The sequence below is a fragment of the Polypterus senegalus genome, chromosome 15 (genome assembly GCF_016835505.1).
Source record: "Polypterus senegalus isolate Bchr_013 chromosome 15, ASM1683550v1, whole genome shotgun sequence".
Taxonomy (NCBI): domain Eukaryota; kingdom Metazoa; phylum Chordata; class Cladistia; order Polypteriformes; family Polypteridae; genus Polypterus; species Polypterus senegalus.
In genome coordinates, this window is record NC_053168.1 from 95,435,942 (window position 1) to 95,456,756 (window position 20,815).

The 20,815-nt window shown below is 34.6% G+C and overlaps 1 protein-coding gene across 49 annotated transcripts in view; it reads right to left on the bottom strand.

Annotated features, from left to right (window-relative positions):
• Positions 1 to 20,815, bottom strand: part of rims2a (regulating synaptic membrane exocytosis 2a) — a 1,270,129-nt gene that overhangs the window by 275,551 nt on the left and 973,763 nt on the right. For 30 of the 49 annotated variants that reach the window (XM_039736790.1, XM_039736792.1, XM_039736794.1 and 27 more), the window contains 2 exons: positions 20,636 to 20,689; positions 4,542 to 4,574 (listed from right to left, as the gene is read on the bottom strand). The exons of 10 other annotated variants lie outside the window; for them this stretch is intronic. In XM_039736790.1, the coding sequence (XP_039592724.1) occupies positions 4,542 to 4,574; positions 20,636 to 20,689 (87 nt within the window). The remainder of the gene's footprint in view (positions 1 to 4,541; positions 4,575 to 20,635; positions 20,690 to 20,815) is intronic. 9 more of the 49 variants (XM_039736803.1, XM_039736799.1, XM_039736830.1 and 6 more) reach the window with 2 other exon arrangements.

Here is a 20,815-nt window from a genome sequence, read left to right on the forward strand (position 1 = left end):
CTGCAATTACATACTAATCTGTACTATTCTCTGCTGTCTTTTCCAGTTCTTCTGTGGTGCGATCTGATACACAAACACCTGATCAAGGTATGATGCTGCCTCCAGCATTTATGGATTGAATAGGGTGTCCTAGATGTCCATAAGACCATCATCATCAAATTTTTCCATATGAAGCCTGAAAACCATAAGGACTGATTTAGAACGTATTTTAGGTAGAATGCCCAGTGTGGGCTGGGTGGTCTTTTGGCCTTGGAACCCATACAGATTTTTTTCCAGCCTAACTGGAGTGTTTTTTTTTCTTTGTTTTGTTTTTTCTGTCCTCCAGCCTAACCTTTATCTTTGTTACACACTGTACAATATTATTGCCTAATCTTGTTTGATTATGTTTTATATTAACTTGCTTTTTATTTAATCTTGTAAAGCACTTTGAACTACATAGTTTGTATGGAGTCTAGTAGCTGAAGCAGAATTTGTAGACCTTAACACCTTATTGCACCTAACTTTTATCAACCTATCTATCACCAGACCAATGTGAATGACATGGGCCTGGGAGCAGTACTAAGCCACACTGTCATTGAACACACTGTGATGTACCTAATTAGAAACTGTTGGACCAGAAGAAAAAGTATGTGGCACTGGAGTGTGAGGCACTGACCATAAAGTGGGTGTGGCGGACGGCTGGGGATCCTGCACAACCGGGACGCCTGGAAGGATCGGGAGAGGAGCAATACCTTCCCTGGGCCACAAGAGGGCAGTGGACCTCTTGTGTGTGGGGACCACGGGAGCAGAGCTTGGAAGCTCATCCCTGTTGGGACCCGTGCTCACCGCCAGGGGGCGCCCGGACAATTATGGAGCCCTGGAAGGCAGCACTTCCACAATACTAGGAAGTGCTGTCGGAGGAAGAGTCCAGGTATGCCTGGAGTGCTTCTGGGTGCCACTTGGGAAGCCGGGAGTCGGGTGGAAGAGAGCGGAGCTTGCGAGTGAAGAGTTGGAGGCGGCAGACAGAAGAAGAAGGAAGTCTAATGGACTGTTATTAGTGATTGATGCACTGTTGTTGTGTTGTGCAGGTGCAGAAAAAAATAAAACGTGTGTATTTTGGGACATTCTGTGTCTGCCTGTTTGTGTCCGGGTCTGAATATTCCACATGGGCTATTACTCAGTTGAGATATTACCTCCTATAGAGGGAATTCTCCTTGGTTACTGATCATGCTTCCTGGCAATGGCTAGAGTCTCACAATGTGAACAATCTAAGAAGTATGAGGAAGTGTTTGAATTTGCAGCCTGGCAAGTTCAAGGTTGTACATTTGAAGGGTCTTCTCTATACCAATGTTTATGCTCTCTTCTGAGTTTATGATCTCTTGGTTAAATCTACTTGTCCTAGCAGGAATGTAGCTATTTCAAGCAGGAAACATGTTCAGGGCTCTGGATGGGTTAGCAATACCACCCAGGAATGAGAGGAGGTGCTCTAGATAATGCAAACTTCTTTTCCATTTGCAGTTCTAAAGGATGGTGGACAAATTCTGGAGGACAAGTAATGGCACATCCAGTTCTATGTAGCCAACCAGCACCCATTTGTTGAATCAACACTTTGATACCAAACAGCATTAGAAAGAGGCAGTTATTTGATACATATCCATGTGACAGAGCAGATTTCTCAGAAGCAAAACTTTATTTTCTTGTTTAAGCACCCACAAGTGCTATTTAAATTTGCTATTTTTCCTCCTCCTTGATTAAACGGAGGCTTGTTGGTTCCCCAAAACTTTTTCATTGTCCTTGGATGTTTCAGTTTTTGCTGTAATATCTACCACAGAGAGTATGTAAGACAGAATACAGACAGAGGGGATGGGATTTAAGTGATATGCTGGAACATTTAGAAAGCAAAGTAGAGAGTAAAACCGAAAAAAAACTTGTAGTATTCAACACTATTATTGTGAAAAAAATTAATAGCAGGTTTATTGAAAATGTCACTCAAGATACCAATACTATGCTGCAACCAAAATGGGAATCAGCATGGCTCTCTCCAATTCTAAGCAATTGCTTCCTCAAAATTGGAAAATGGCTGTGGCAGCTTGGTATGCAGCACAACAACTTTTCCACCAGTTCACACTTATGTAAGCTGGTATGAGGCCAAAATAATGATGTGCTGATTTTGAGGTAACATTCAAAACAGCTTTTCCAGACAGAACCATGATGGAGAGGTAGAAGGGTACAGCCACCTATGGCCAAGGAGAATAATAAACACTCAATGACAGAACAGTAAATCTGGATGCAAGGCTTCACTACATTCTCTGAGGTTAATAATGAAAGAGTTTGCTAGTGTCTCACATTGCAGAAATTAATACATGTAAAATGTTTAAAGGTAAGACCTTAAGGAAATACACTGATAATTTCTTTATTATCTATATCTATTATTTATTAATTATATTACTTATCTATTGACTATATTTATGTATCTAGATTGCAAATACCATACATTGCATCAATGTTCATATTGCTAACTACACATCAATATTGCTGCTACGTCTTTGTCTTGTCATGCACAATGTCTTGTCTTGTTTGTGTTTTAATTTTAAAATTAAATTTTGATTCTATTTTTAATTTATTATTTGCACTTCATGTTGTTACACTGTGGACCCTGAGCTTCAGAATTTTGTCTATCTGTATACTTGTATATGGTTGAGATGACAATAAAGTTCACTTTGACTTTGAATATTAAAATATTAACAATATTATAATGGGGAACAACATTTATTTTAATTGTTGAAAGATGGGATTGAAATGTCAATACTAAATCACACTAAACAGATTCCCTTGTTTCACTAAAGATTTGAATATACTATAGTTTAGACTAACAAATGAAGATTACAGGTCCATGGCATTTTAATCAATTGATGTATGTAATAATTGTGGGAGTTGTCAAAATAAAACATTGATAACTTAGAGAAAAAGGGGATGTTTTGTATCAGAAGATTTCTGTAACCAGACACTGATTCAAAAGCAAAATAGGTTAAGTAAGTAAGACAGATTTGAAGGGATATTACAGAATAATAAGAAAATACCATTCACTCAATGTATGAAGAAATTTGGTAAAAACATTAATTGATACATATAGGCAGGAACGTATTGCAATAGTAGGCTCTAGTAATATTGCAAATGGAAGAGGGATAGTGGACAACCATACCTGGAGTTATGTAAATGAATATAGTTATGAATATAGAGTCTCAGATAATTTGAGGAAAAATAAACAGATTTCATACAGTAGTTATTTTCAGTTTTGATGATCAAATGCCTTTTTGTTGTTATTGTGTCTGTAAGAGCCATTTTCCTAGTTGTATAAGATTCACGAATATTTTACTAGATGATAATGAATAATCTATGGGAGGTGCTTATAACCCCTCGTGAATAGAATTGTATTGGTATATTCTTGCCATTTATACAGCTTTTAGTAAACATTAAAGTTCAGTTAGTGTCTAGCCTTGCCTTGTGTAAGGTATAGAGGCATATGGTTTTTAACCGTGTTCCTGCTCAGGATTGTGCTTGCGCACGTGACCATGCCTGGGCACATGTCTATGTGCCAACCGGCCTACGGGCCTTTTGAGTGTGAAGTAACTTGTAAAACAGCACTTTTATTTAAGTGTTGAACCGTATGCTTAAGGCATACAGAAGAAGAAATTAAAAACCTTTAAGTATAGAAAGAAGTAAAGAATGTTTAAGTATAGAAATAACTAAAGTTTCTCAAGAAAAGCTAAGTTTATAGAAGATACATTTTTCCTTTTTCTTGCCTTTATTCTACATGTGTAACTATTTTTCCTTTTATTCTTGTGTGGATTATTTGCTTTTAACTTTCACTTAATATTTTAAAATGAACTTTTGGACTTTGAGATTTCTTTGACACACGTTTTACCCGTGCCCGACTTTGCATTATGCATCGGCGACTACAGTGTCTAATCTGTCATGTATAAACTATTTAACAAAGTTTTCTTCAGTACAAATTCCACAATTACTTATTTGCCTGTGTTAAATATTTATTTAATATTATAACCTGCAATTGCTTCGTCCTGGGTATGACATTAATCTACATCCAGCCCTGCAAGCAGGTCCTCCAACAACAGGGAAAACTTTTGGGTTGGTGGCAGGATTGGCACTTTAGCCAATGTAAAAAAATAAAAACCTCACACTGTACCAGTGTGGTGCTGAGGTGTCACCTGATGCACTTGGGTCAAAATCCAGGTGGTTCATCATGTGGTAGGTGTGGCAACGGACTATTAGCACATGCTCCCAACTTCTCCCTCATAAATTAACATTTAAATATAATATTTAGCACAATAACATAAACTACAAAGTTGCAGACAAATTAGTAATTATGTACATTGATCAGTCCTCCCAATGGGGCCAATATTTTTGTATTAACTAGATTCAAATGAAAAATGCATATGAAAAAATAAATCGATCAGTGATGATCCCGTAAACAGCAAATTAAAATTGGTTAACTTTGTGCTAAAAGTATGAACAGAAAGTATAAAAAAATAGAAGTAACAGACCTGAGTTTCCACGCCTGGGGGAATCCATTTCTTCTGTGATCACGCCATAAAATGGACAGACATAGACAAAGGAGATGGATGTGAGTAGATGCTTTCAGGAGGTGAGAACTGAAGGAGAAAATGGGCTAAACCAAGTTAGAGGAGAACAACACCATGTTAGAAGAAAGAAAGAAAGAAAGAAAGAAAGAAAGAAAGAAAGAAAGAAAGAAAGAAAAAACAAACTAGATGTCTTAGGGAAAAATATGACCGGTGGCTGTTTTAGGAGATCTGGAGAATAGGAGATCTGAAAAGGTAAATTATATTTAGGAACTGTAGTTTCATATAGGGAGGTCCACACAGCCACTGAATGGGAAAAGAAACATCTTGAAAAGTGAAAAAAGCAAGCCTATTACTGATATGTTCTTACTAAATCATGTAAATGTTTCAGGATTCATCTGCAAATTTAAAAAAGTCAAGTTTAGGGAACCATTAACCTAAGTATAAGTTGTTATTGCGATGTTAGTAGAGGCAGTTTTTAGGTTGGATATGAAGAAGCAATTCATTCTTATCATTTTCTTTGTGTGGATTCCAAACAACGCATATATTGTTCCTGCTATATGTTTTGTCAACTAAAAACTTTCAGCCCCTATAGTCTAAATATGTAAATTCACAAAATTTTAAGGACACAATTCTAAAGAGTTCGGTCTATGTAGAACTTCAATTTTAAATATGTACACAGCAGCCTTTATTTGATTTAAAAGCTAATATTTATCATTTTAGTCAAATTATTATTATTCACTAATAATAGTAAAATAATTGTCAATAATTCATAGGCATAGAACAGGTAAGCGGGGCTTCGTCCTAGGTGAAATTTTGACCTCAACTGGGCATTAGGTTCAGAAATAGAAGGAACATTTTGAAGAACTCTTAAATCTGGTGGGATTCCATCCTTGGAGGCAGTATGTGATGGATTGGTTGCGGCTTTGGGATAACTTCTGTGTCTGAGGTCATTGTAGTGAATACATCACACTTTAGAAGAAAGAAAACAAGAGCATAAGATCCTCTGGAAATCCACAAATCATTGGACATTATGGGGATGTTTTGATTAACATGTCCATTACTTTTTCATAGAAGGTATGGTCGTGCCTGAACACTAACAGAAATGCTGGTCCCTACTTTTTTTTTTTCAAAGGCTGAAAGCAGTGTGTACTTCAGTTACTAAAGGATCACACTCCTCAACTTCCCTTGGAAAGCAAATATATCCCCACACTTACAGACAGCACCCTAATTGATGAATGGGTTACTCCAGAGTCATCAAATTGTTTGATTTTTGAGTGCTGTCCAAAAGTAGTTCTCCATGGCTTCATAAAACTTCACCCACACACGAACCTTAGTTTTAGCTACTTCCACAGCTGCCTTCCTTTTGGCCTTATACTACCTCTTAGTCCAGTAGGGAAATCCTCTTGTTTTTATATTATGTATAATGTACAGTACTGATATATTGTACCCTACCTCATCTCTTCCTACTGAATGAATGTACTGTCTCTCTTTGTGTACTCCACACTTAGCATCATTGTCTGAAACAGATTACTTTTCTTTTATTAACTGAAGCATCTACTGAGTAGTATTAAAAAACTGAGAACTTCATCAGCTCTTTCTAATCCAGTTTCACCACTGCCACTTTTGAACAGATAGTCAACAGAAGTGCCCTGCTATGTGAAGAAACAGAATTAGAAACTGCAAAAGTATGATTATTTTAAAGAATACAAGATAGGAAATAACCTATAGAGTAGTCATTGCCAAGTTCCTAAAAGAAAATTAATAGCTTCCTGAAATGATAAACATCTTCAAACCCAATTAACGAGTGCATACAATTTTAGCACTGCAATCACTGCTGCTGTCAACCTACCCCCCAATACATAAATAACATCGGTGTGATGATACAGCATAGAAAGCACGGTGCCCTTCCATCTGTAGTAAACTAAATGTAGTAAAATTTCAGTAAAATTATCACAGATTATTAAACAATGTAATTTTTTTTATTAAATAGGCTCTTTTAAAATTCAGAAATAATACTATGAAAAATATAAGATATGCTCATCAGTAATAAAATACAAATAAATTAACTCCATGTTGGTTTATAATGTAGTAAATAAAAGAAACTAAGTTCTTAAGTAAAATGCTCTTTAAAATGGACAGAAAAAGCCTGCATTTCTCATTATGCATTACCAAAGAAACATTACCATTCATGCTACGTGCACTTTTATTGAGTATTTATTATTAAAAAGACACTTCTGCAATGATCCATTAAGTGCTGCAGTCAATTTGCAATGAATATTTCTTTAAACACCTTTCTGCATTACTTTTATGCGGCCTTACTTACAGTATATACTGTATGTAGCAGTTTTTTTATACTTTAACTACCTTTTATTTTAATTGTTTTTGTTTCCATAAATTTTAATTTTTATCACTAAACAGCATATAAGCGCTTTCTTTTGTTCTGGAGTAATGCCTTTCAGGATAATTACTTTTCTGAAAAGCACACATAAGATATTTGAAACTATTTTTCAAAATAACATTCAGAGGAAATAGTTAAGCTTGAACTTGAAACCTGTGAATATATTAAGAGTAACAGAAAAGTGTCAGTCATGAATTTTATGATAAATTTTGTTCTAAGGCGAGCTAAGCTTAAACTTAAGCTTAAACCAGTTTTGGTATAATATCAGTAATACTGATTTTGAAAATTGTGAGTACATAGCTTTTTTGTTATTTTTATCTTGAAATTACACAGGGAATATAAATATTTAGTTTTGTCAAAATATATTTAAATTGCCCCATTCAATTGCTGTATAACCTTTATTTAATTTCTGGAAGGAGCACAATATAATGTATGTATTACTCAGAGAAACATTATTGTATAAATCATACATACAGTACACTTTAGGACTCTAATGCATAATAAAACATAAATAAAATACACATGGTGTTACTTTTTACTCCAAATGTTGCAATATATACTTAGATGATAAACAGTTATACATATTTATGGTATGCAAGTTGTATGGCTATGGGAAATGCTTATTGCAAAAGAATATATTAATGAGTATATGTTTTGTTTCAGCTGAAATTCACTTTGGCATCTTCTTACTGCCATAATATTTCTTAAAAGACCTGTTAAAAGCATAAAAAGGAACTGGTTGCCACCTACTATACTTACAAACATATCTTGATTTCAGGCTATACAGGTAAACTACAACTAATTGGCACTTAAAATATACAGTATACAGTTGTGCTTGAAAGTTTGTAAACCCTTTAGAATTTTCTATATTTCTGTATAAAAATGACCCAAATCATTATCAGATTTTCACTCAAATCCTAAAAGTAGATAAAGAGAAACCAGTTAAACAAATGAGACAAAAATATTATACTTGGTCATTAATTTATTAAGGAAAATGATTGAATTTTACATATATGTGAGTGGCAAAAGTATGTGAACCTTTGGTTTCAATATCTGGTGTGACCCAGTTTGCAGCAATAACTGCAACTAGTTTCCAGTAACTTTTGATTATTCCTGCACACCGGCTTGGAGGAATTTTAGCCCATTCCTCCATACAGAACAGCTTCAACTCTGGGATGTTGGTGGGTTTCCTCACATTACCTGCTTGCTTCAGGTTTTTCCACAACATTTCAATTGGATTAAGGTCAGGACTTTGACTTGGCCATTCCAAAACTTTATTCTTCTTTAACCATTCTTTGGTAGAATGACTTGTGTGCTTAGGGTCGTTGTCTTGCTGCATGACCCACCTTCTCTTGAGATTCAGTTCATGGACAGATGTCCTGACATTTTCTTTTAGAATTCTCTGATATAATTCAGAATTCATTGTTCCATTAATAAAGGCAAGCTGTCCCGGCCCAGATGCAGCAAAACAGGCCCAAACCATGATACTATCACCACCATATTTCACAGATGGGATAAGGTTCTTATGCTGGAATGCAGTGTTTTCCTTTCTCCAAACATAACACTTTTCATTTAAACCAAAAAGTTCTATTTTGGTCTCGTCCGTCCAAAAAACATTCTTCCAATACCCTTCTGGTTTGTCCACGTGATCTTTAGCAAACTGCAGACGAGCAGCAATGTTTTTTTTTGGAGAACAGTGGCTTTCTCCTTGCAACCCTGCCATGCATACCATTGTTGTTCAGTGTTCTCCTGATGGTAGACTCATGAACATTAGCCAATGTGAGAGAGGCCTTCAGTTGCTTAGAAGTTACCCTGGGGTCCTTTGTGACCTCACTGACTATTACACGCCTTGCTTTTGGAGTGATCTTTGTTGGTCGACCACTCCAGGTAATAATGGTCATGAATTTCCTCCATTTGTACACAATCTTTTTGACTGTGAATTGGTGGAGTCCAAACTCTTTAGAGATGGTTTTGTAACCATTTCCAGCCTGATGAGCATCAACAACAGTTTTTCTGAGGTCCTCAGAAATCTCCTTTGTTCGTGCCATGATACACTTCCACAAACATGTGTTGTGAAGAGCAGACTTTGATAGATCCCTGTTCTCTAAATAATAAAGGGTGCCCACTCACACCTGATTGTCATCCCATTGATTGAAAACACCTGACTCTAATTTCACCTTCAAACTAACTGCTAATCCTAGAGGTTCATATACTTTAGCCACTCACAAATATGTAATTTTCGATCACTTTCCTTAATAAATAAATGACCAAGTATAATATTTTTGTCTCATTTGTTTAACTGGTTTCTCTTTATCTACTTTTAGGACTTGAGTGAAAATCTGATGATGTTTTAGGTCATATTTATGCAGAAATATAGAAAATTCTAAAGGGTTCACAAACTTTCAAGCACAACTGTATTATTGGATTCTAATTACAATACTATGAACACAAGTAAAGCTACACACAAATACAGTATAAAGACCATATGCATAAATACAAAGGGGCAGTTGCAACTGTCATCTTTCTCCAATTAACTATTTCCAGGTCTAATGTTGCTTTGGGTAAATAAGAAACATGGGAAAACAATGGCCTTTGTCAGTTTTGTAATACTAACAAAGCTACTAGAAAACTAAAATGTGTTGTGTGATAATTCATGGAAGACTTTTCATAATGTATAAAGTTCAAAAGCAATAATTAAATATTTTACTCTTAATATTACAATTATAATTACAAAGTTGCACTTGTTTGAGCCAACATAAACTAAGATCAGTCATTCTGTACATAATGATATTTACACAGGTTGAAGTCTAAATTATAAAGAGGGTACATATTAAGTGTTTAATTTAATGAAGCCCACAGTGCCATTAGCCTGGAAGAGGTGAGCAAGCACATTACACACTACACACACTACTCTCACCATTGAAAGAAAGAAAGAAAGAAAGAAAGAAAGAAAGAAAGAAAGAAAGAAAGAAAGAAAGAAAGAAACTGCACTAAACACTACTGCATTAAAGCATGAGTTCTGGGCTTGACATGGCCCAAGCTCATGCTTTGTTTTGCACAGCTTTCCACACCCTAACAAACCTGTCTCAGAATGGCGTTTCTGTTTCATCTTGCCATCAGACACTGTGCCATTCACATTTCTCTGTTGGTCTTCCCAGGTTACTTCTGATATAAACCAAAAGGAAAGATGATCCATCATGTACAAAAAGAATCAAAAACATACACTACAGTGCAAAGCACTCTCTTTAAACAACTGCTGTTATACACTTCTTCCTTTCAGTTTTATAAGACACTTTACTAAAAGCATTTTGTTTGATTTCAGCCAGCCTATGCTGGACTCAAACCATCTTAATGCATGCTTTCTCTTTCAAAATAGATTATTACTACAAGTAGTTGTTAACTGGAACTATTAAGCCCCACTACTAGGATTACTGTCATATACAGTACATTTTTTACTTCATTTTTTACTTCTTGTAGATACGCACTACCATTTTTATTAAACAAACATATCAGGCATTATCAAAATAGATAAAACAAGATTCGGGATTATTGTATAAATCAAAAAAGATGCAAAAGTGAACATGAAATACTTTCAAACTAGCACAGAAAAGTCCATCAGTGCATAGCTTACAGCATACCTAAATATTCCTGCTGACAATCACAGGGAGACAATACCTACACTGATATCAATTACGTCAGGTCTTTTTACCTACCAAAACAACAATGTTCTGAATAAATGACAGATATACAGTGGTGTGAAAAACTATTTGCCCCCTTCCTGATTTCTTATTCTTTTGCATGTTTGTCACACAAAATGTTTCTGATCATTAAACACATTTAATCATTAGTCAAATATAACACAAGTAAACACAAAATGCAGTTTTTAAATGATGGTTTTTATTATTTAGGGAGAAAAAATCCAAACCTACATGGCCCTGTTTGAAAAGTAATTGCCCCTTGTAAAAAATAACCTAACTGTGGTATATCACACCTGAGTTCAATTTCCGTAGCCACCCCCAGGCCTGATTACTGCCACACCTGTTTCAATTAACAAATCACTTAAATAGGAGCTGCCTGACACAGAGAAGTAGACCAAAAGCACCTCAAAAGCTAGACATCATGCCAAGATCCAAAGAAACTCAGGAACAAATGAGAACAGAAGTAATTGAGATCTATCAGTCTGGTAAAGGTTATAAAGTCATTTCAAGCTTTGGGACTTCAGTGACTCCAGCTACAAATGGCAAAAACATGGAACAATGGTCAACCTTCCCAGAAGAGGCCGGCCGACCAAAATTACCCCAAGAGCGCAGAGACGACTCATCCGAGAGGTCACAAAAGACCCTAGGACAATGCCTAAAGAACTGCGGGCCTCACTTGCCTCAATTAAGGTCAGTGCTCACGACTCCACCATAAGAAAGAGACTGGGCAAAAACGGCCTGCATGGCAGATTTCCAAGACGCAAAACCACTGTTAAGCAAAAGAACATTAGGGCTTGTCTCAATTTTGCTAAGAAACGTCTCAATGATTGCCAAGACGTTTGGGAAAATACCTTGTGGACTGATGAGACAAAAGTTGAACTTTTTGGAAGGCAAATGTCCCGTTACATCTGGCGTAAAAGGAACACAGCATTTCAGAAAAAGAACATCATACCAACAGTAAAATATGGTGGTGGTAGTGTGATGGTCTGGGGTTGTTTTGCTGCTTCAGGACCTGGAAGGCTTGCTGTGATAGATGGAACCATGAATTCTACTGTCTACCAAAAAATCCTGAAGGAGAATGTCCGGCCATCTGTTTGTCAACTCAAGCTGAAGCGATCTTGGGTGCTGCAACAGAACAATGACCCAAAACACACCAGCAAATCCACCTCTGAATGGCTGAAGAAAAACAAAATGAAGACTTTGGAGTGGCCTAGTCAAAGTCCTGACCTGAATCTAATTGAGATGCTATGGCATGACCTTAAAAAGGCGATTCATGCTAGAAAACCCTCAAATAAAGCTGAATTACAACAATTCTGCCAAGATGAGTGGGCCAAAATTCCTCCAGAGCACTGTAAAAGACTCATTGCAAGTTATCGCAAAAGCTTGATTGCAGTTATTGCTGCTAAGGGTGGCCCAACCAGTTATTAGGTTCAGGGGGCAATTACTTTTTCACACAGGGCCATGTATGTTTGGATTTTTTTTTCTCCCTAAATAATAAAAACCATCATTTAAAAACTGCATTTTGTGTTTACTTGTGTTATATTTGACTAATGGTTAAATGTGTTTGATGATCAGAAACATTTTGTGTGACAAACATGCAAAAGAATAAGAAATCAGGAAGGGGGCAAATAGTTTTTCACACCACTGTGAAAATGATTAGTATAAGATAACCTGCTTAGTCCTGAATTCTAAACGCTTTGCACTGCACACATAGGTATCCTTTGCTTTTCAGGCCTACATTAGGTGTATAATATTTTTGATTTTACAAACAGGTGCTTATTTTGACTGTTTCATACAATTTCACACCTACTTAGTTCAATTGTATGCCACAGAGGACCAAAGTCATTTCCAACAGCACTGGGTGCAAGCCAGGAAACAGTCCTGAACAGGGTGCTAGCCAGTTTCAAAATGAAATTCCATGTCTTACTATAACACGAATTTTAGAAGAAATGTGCAAATGGGATGAATAATTTATAAGAGATTATTTTGTGCAAAGATAAAACAAGTCAGACTAAATACTATCTAATAGTAAAACTAATAACAAATATGGTCAACGATTACCTTATATGTGCAAAAATCACAATATGCCATAAGTAAGGCAACACATAAATTACAATTTAAATAGTATGAACAGAAAAAAAAATGGGTTTCCATAAAACCTATGGTTCAAGACAGACACAAGCTCTTTTCTCTAATATATCACTAAATTCTATCACCATCTTCCAGACACCTTGCAAGAAAAGTGCTAACCAGATCAGAAAACTTACACATGTAAAACAAAACTATGTCTCTGTTTTTTTTAATTAAATTCATTAAAAGCAAGTAACATTCCATACAAAAAAGTAAAATTTTGCAAAATTAAATTAAATTCAATCCCCACCCAAGAGAAAGAGAGAAACGTCAACAGCCAGTGTAAGACTTTAAGAGTAAAAAAGAAGAAAGAGAATCTTTTTCCCCAATGTAAATGCTTATTTTAAAATGTTATTGATTAGATCCTCTAAGTGAGAATTTGATATTTTTCCAATTTCAAATTGACTTAAAAGAGGTGGGCTAGGATTCTTCCAGCTGACCTAGATAAGTTTACGTGCTAGTAGTGAAGTAAAGACAATTCTATGTTTAAGTAAAGGTAATTACATTCTGTTTGTCCTTCTCTACTTTATGCCCATCTGGGATTACACCAAACACAGCTGTTAATAGATTAGGAGGGATTGTGACACCAAGGTTGTCTGATAGGCATTTAAAGATTTTGCCCCAGAATGATATCAAATTGGTTCATACCCAAAACATGTCGCCCAGTGAGTCTAGAGCTTGATTGGAATGTTCAAAGGTTGGATCTTGCCATGGAAATATTTTGAATAATTTTAAATGGGATAGATGTGCTCAATGAAAGATTTTAAGTTGAATAATTATATGCTTTACACATAAGGAGCTAGAGTGAATTCTGTGCATGGCTGCCTTCCACCCCTTTTCTGAAAGACAGATCCTTTTCCCACTGTACTCTGAAATCTTTGAAAGGAATGGACTTTAAAATGTTTTGATATATTATGCTGTCTTCGTCTTCAAGACTGATCAGATAGTTCTTCTGGGACAGAAGTAGGTGGGAGGTGTGTAAAATTGGGCAGATTTCATTTAGCAAAGTTTCTCATTTGGAAATTATGGAAAATTGTGTCCATGGGAAGCTAAATTATTCGTAGGATGCAAAGACATTGTCTATATACGAATCTCTAAATGATTTAATTCCATACGTTTTTCCAAATATTAAAAGCTGTGTAAGTTTAAGGCAAAGATAAAAGCTTCTCTATCTTGAAGTGCTTTCTACATTAGTTCATATTCTTTTTTATTTTTTTTTTAATTGTATTAATTTAGTTCAATATTCTGAGTAAATGAAGGACAACTGGGTTGTTATTATACTGACAATAATATTTTTTTTAAAGTATGTCTGTTGAAAGCAGCATCTCACTTCCATCAATGGACTTCCAAGAGATTTCATATCACATAATAGACATGATAAAAAAAGAAAACTTATTTATTAATGAAATTTAACTGTAATTTTTACACTCAGACTAGCTATAAGATAGTTTGTTCATTCAATTTTAACCTATCTATCCATTTATTAACTTGTTTATTCCAGTTCAGAGTCAAAGATGGCTATGCAATGCAGAAAAAGCATTCGACATGATTGAATGGAAATACCTTTTTACTATATTGGAGAAGTTTGGGTTTGGCCCGAACATTTGTGCATGGATTAAATTACTGTATACTAACCCAGAAGCTTCAGTTTGCATCAATAACATTTGCTCAGACTACTTTAAACTAGAATGTGGCACAAGACAAGGATGCCCTTTGTCACTGCTGCTGTTTGCGATTGCCATTGAAACACTGGCAATACATTGTCGAAATACTGATCAGATAAAGGTGATTAGCAGAGAAGGACTGGAACAGAAAATCTCATTATATGCAGATGATATGGTACTGTATATTTCGGACCCAGAAAATTCTGTGCCTGCAGTCTTAGCAGCACTCACAGAATTTCAAAAGCTCTCTGGTCTCAGAATTAATCTGAATAAAAGTGTACTCTTTCCAGTGAATTCTCAAGCATATAATATTAGATTAGACACCCTACCTTTTATCATTGCAGAACAGTTTAAATACCTAGGGTTAAACATCACAAGTAAACATAAAGCTCTATATCAACAAAATTTCGTCGTCTGCATGGAAAAAATTAAACAAGACTTGCATAGATGGTCAACCCTTCATCTCACACTAGCTGGAAGAATTAACACTGTTAAGATGAATATTCTTCCTAAGCTCCTTTTTATTTCAAAACATCCCAATATACATTAATAAATCATTCTTTAAGCAATTAGATTCAACAATAACCTCATTTATTTGGAATTCAAAACATCCACGCATCAAAAGAGCGACCCTACAAAGACAAAAGGCAGAAGGCGGCATGGCTCTACCTAACTTCCAGTTTTATTACTGGGCAAATATACAGGCGATAAGAACCTGGACACAAATAGAAGAACATACACAGGCATGGACCGCAATAGAAGTAAAATCCTGCAGTACTTCTTTGTATTCCCTGCTCTGCGCTCCAATAAACACACGTTATCGGCAATACACTAATAACCCAATTGTGCTCCACTCACTTAGAATCTGGAACCAATGTAGAAAGCATTTTAAGAGGGAGATTCTATCTGTGGCACCCTGCAAGAGAACCACCTCTTTCAACCTTCACAAACATATGCAGTTTTAATATCTGGAAAAATTTGGAATTAACTTGCTTAGAGATCTTTATATAGACAACGTCTTTGCATCCTATGAACAATTACATTCCAAATTTAACATTCCAGCTACACATTTCTTTCACTATCTTCAAATCAGGAACTTTGTTAAACAGAACCTTCCAGATTTTCCTCATCTTGCACCCTCATCCACGCTGGAAAAATATTGCTCAATTTTAAGGAATTAGACTCCATCTCTACAATATATAAAATCATTTTACAATCCCTTCCTTTCAAAGATCCAAGAGGACACTGGGAAAAAGACCTCTCAATTAATATATCAGAAAGGAGTGGAAAGTAGCAATGCAGAGAATTCACTCGAGCTCCATATGCGCAAAGCATACAATTATACAACTCAAAATTATATATCGAGCACATCTGTCTCAACTAAAACTCTCCAAAATGTTTCCAGGGCATGATCCAACATTGCAACCAAGCCCCAGCCTCACTGGGTCACATGTTCTGGGCCTGCACCAAATTAACATTATTCTGGACAAAAATTTTTAATTACCTCTCAGACAGCCTTGGACTCACAATCCCTCCTAACCCATTAACAGCTGTGTTTGGGGTTCTTCCAGAGAGGCTTAAAGTGGAGAAGGACAAACAAATTGTGATTGCATTCACTACACTGTTGGCACGCAGACTTATTCTGATAAACTGGAAGAACCCAAACTCTCCTCTTTTAAGTCAGTGGGAAACTGATGTGTTATATTATTTGAAATTGGAAAAAATCAAATACTCAGTTAGAGGATCCGTACAGACTTTTTTCAAAACATGGCAGGATCTAATCAGTAATATTTTAAAATAAGTTTATAAAGCACAGAGAATTTATTAATTTAGGTATCTTTACAAGCCTTAAATTTTACACCGTTTGCCTTGCTCTCTCTCTCAGGGTGGGGATCGATCTGTTTTTAACATAATTCTTTTTTTTGTAAAAACTTGATTGCTATGTATGGATTGTAATAAAATTAATAAAAAAAAAGATGGCTATGCACTGACCGCAACATAAATGTCTCTTTATTTAAATAACTTTGAAAAATAAAAATGAAAGAAATTACATTTAAAACACAAATAGAAATAAGTATGCCTGCCATTTGTACTGAAGAAATCATTGATGTCTGAAAACACTTTAAATTACAGAATAAGGTCACAAGCAGCTACAGAACATAAAAAAAATCCCACAAGTGTGAAAAGTATGCAGTTTCTTCATTGGTAACAGCAGTGGGAAACTATAATAGTCCATTGTTTAACACGTGAACAAATTAATATTTTCATTTTCTATTCACTTAGTCACTTAGTTCAATTCCCTAACCATTTTTATCTGCTGGTGCATTAAGCTTCACAACATCACAGAAAGTCATGTTAATAATACCAAGAATATTTAGTTTTTTTTAACTCATTAAGTTGATATTCTTTTGACATATTTGTTTTTAGTACACATTTACCTGAATGTTTTATACTTGAAAAGCAGACTAGTTATGTTAGTTACTTAAGATCATACAGTGAACAAGAGAAAGGAACTGAACTGAGTACCTTGATGTTTAAAATACTATGTTTAGCTCCTACACAACACTGCCTATATTAATAGGTATTATTATCTTGACAAAATATTAATCTGTCTAATAAATTTACCTCTTAATCCAGTTAGGGGGTTAAAAGTAGCTAAATCAAATGTGAATAAATAATAAAAAAATAAAAATGAATGTATTAAAATAAAATAGACTTGCAACTAATAGATAGAACCAAATAGACATTTTTTAGTAAGTGTTAGTTATGAGTGTGAAATGAGACACTCTGCCATTTGTTTTTTAGGGCTGGATCTTGCCTCACATCAAATAGAATGAGGACATATCCAAATCCCTAAGGGGACCTTTAGCAAAAACTTCAATAAATTCTAGGCAACAAGGTAAAAAATCTAATTTAATGATTTTGTTTAATTTTCTAAACTAGAAACATAATTTAATATGATGTACTGACAAAATAATAACAGTAATTACTTCAACTTAGTATTTTATGACCTGATACATTTGTGTTTAGAGTGCACTGTAGTGCAATAACATGATAAACTTTTTTGAAAATTGGACTCACTAATGAGTCGAAAATTAGTAAATCCAACACACATATTGAAAAATAACTCCTTGATGTTTCTACTAGTCTTGCCAATAGTACAGCTGCATGCTCTTTGCACACTTGCTTTTTTTAGTGTTCTCTAACTTCTTGTGACAGATTGTCTATTTGTGTATCTATCCTCTAATCTATAATGTATTCAGGCATCCCTGTTTTGTTCACTAAGAAGGCAAATTGCAATTTTTTTAGTTTATCATTTGTTCAAAATTCTTTATTTATTGGGGACTTCATTTTGTCTGAGTATGGCAATTATGGTAAAAAAATGTCGTATTAAATATATATTTGAATTTTAATATTTTTATATCCTTTTTACTTCACTGACTAATCTGTATACATAGAGTGAAACACATATATCCTTCACTGCTCTGAACAGAAACCATAGTTAAAGGGAATGTTTTGCTACAGTGATATGAATTTCTCACCTGGTCAAACCTCTTCTAGTAAAGCCTCTGGAAATAGTTAAAAACTAATGAAAAGAGCCTGTGCACCTCTCTCACCATACCTTGGTAGGAAACCCACTCCAAGTTTGTTGACAGCTTGTGTTCTAAAAATAAAACACAGCACACACAACAAATAAATAAAAAGGTCTAAGCTAAGTTTTGTCATTCAGAAAAAATCTACAGTTAAAACCAAACAAAAACACCACATATCACAACTTGTATTCTAAAATGTAAATCACAGCACACAAGGAAAGGCCTAACCTATCATTGAGTAGAATATACTTTTTAAGCCAAAAAATCCAATCTAATAAACAAACATAAAAAGAAACACCACACATCACAAATGTTAAGCAGGATCTTCAGAACTTGCCTTTTCTCCCATTAATAGGCAGGCACTGAGGTTTCTCATCACAGTCTTAACATAAAAAATAGTATAAATGAGAGACAAAAATGGATAATCATTTAAAGGTGAAATACATCTAAACTATGTTGGATATTTTACTATTCTATATTGTACATATGTATTCTTCAGTTAAAACATAAAATATTCTACAATGAAACTTGTATGTTGCCCCAAAAAATAACAAACACATAAAATACATACTGTACTGTATAATGTAGCATATACTGTAGACCTGAAATATTAATACACAAGAGTCTAAAGCAAAGAAAAATAACATATATCATTGATAATTTATTTACATTAGAGAACAGAACTTAGAGGATCAGGAAATTGTTATGAGTGCAAGCTTGAATACTTGAAATACATATGGAAGATATTGGTTATCTCATTATTATGCCACAGAAAGAAGCATTCTATTAAGTGTCCCCAAAGTTAAGCATGTACTACAACATCAGTTGCGAAGGGTTGTTCAGTGGAAAATTACTGATAGAATAATAAGGCTCATGAATCCAATTAATAATTACTGTAGCTACAAGAATAATTGCTTTGTAAAAGACCGATTTTGAGAGCATTTCCATTCTTGACAGCCCTATTCACACATTTATATACTGATACAAGAAAGTAATCTGGAAACATTACCACTGTATGAGCATAAAGGCTGCAATGCAGTAACCTATCCTGGATGTGATGGTAGTAACACATTTTAGAATTTACTGACATGACTAGACAAATGTGGAATTTTTACTTATAGTAAATCAGATACAAATGTCAAAAAATATATGGATTATGCAGATAGTCTTCCCTCACATGTTTGCAAGCGCAATTAACTGAGCACAGACAATATTTACTTTTGGATTCAACCTTACTCCCACATATTTATTATTATTTTATGTATATGTATTTACCTACAGATGCATATACACATACAGTATTGTACATGCAAAAAAACGAGAGCTTATACAAGGGTCTTCTTTAAAAAAATGTACATGACACTACAAACACTACAAAGCAAAATATAAAAAATACACAACAGAGCTGCAGTTTCTAATTTTCTGGATTTGATAAAATAACGAACAATTTATTTTTAAAGTTATGGTATGTTAAGTTAACTGAAAATTAAGAACAAATAATTAACTATTCACTTTTGCAAATATAAAATGTACACTGATATTAACAAGAATCTGGCTTATCTGGAGACAATGCAAAAAGTCTCATCCAAAAATCTGCCAGGATTTCTAAGTTAAATCTATTTTTGAATTAGAAAGTGTAAAAACTTTGGAAGTTTAATTTTATTGAGCAATGCTAGAGTCACAGTGATTAACACTATTAGCTTTGTGCTGGTATTCATGTTGTGTGGACAACCCCCATCAGGAAGATAGAATCTTTCAGCTGTGTTCATGGAGACTGGTTTTGATTTGAATAAAGAGGTGAAATATTTTGCAACACTACCAATACCACTGCTTATACAGGTGTGAATAGTGCCCCCATCACACTGTCATACAGTACTTTACAAATAATAAACAAGTACCAACAGCCTATTGCCACCTCACTTGCCCAGGTACAGGATATAAATTATTGATGATCTAAGCATGCTTCCTATATTCAGACCTATAAGGTATACCACTCAGTTGTGAGATTTTATAATATTTTACTAAAAAGTTAAAACAGAATATTATTTTGCATATAAAGAAATTATACTTTGAAATCATAGTTATCTTTTTGGATGACAATTTATTGACTGCGTTTAAAGTATCATGGAGTTGACAATTATTCTATTACTGCAAGAATTCTTACTTGCAAAACAGCTAAATCACAGAAGAATACTCAAAGAGATGTACTTTCCCCTTTATATATTTGTGGTTTATTAACTTGTTACTGTCTGAAAGTGGTGCTCTTGAAACTAAATTAATCTACATTCAGATCATCTATGTTATACAGAAAGGCAAGATTACTATTATGAAGTTTAAATCATACATAAAAATATTCTTAAAAGGTTGTGGTACTAAATAATCTAAAATTAGAAAGATAATAGCTTTCATTCTCCATAACAAGCTTCTTCAGTGGGTAAAGTGCCCTTCCAGTTTATCGCTGTATCAGATAAGCTCTTTCAGTATAACTCAAACACAGTGGCCTGCATATACACAACTAAATTGCAATATCTAATAAGCAGTAAATATTGTGTTTCATCACGTGGAGACGCACCTTCCTCGGCCTCTGACCCATTTTCAGCATGCTCATTTTCTTCCCCTGCTTCTTCTGTGTACATCATGAAACAAAACCCAGGATGAAATGTTAAAAATACTGTACATGAAAGCACCACGTACAATTGTAATGAATGTGCATAAACATATTTACTTCTGAAAAAAAGTAAAACATGGTTTC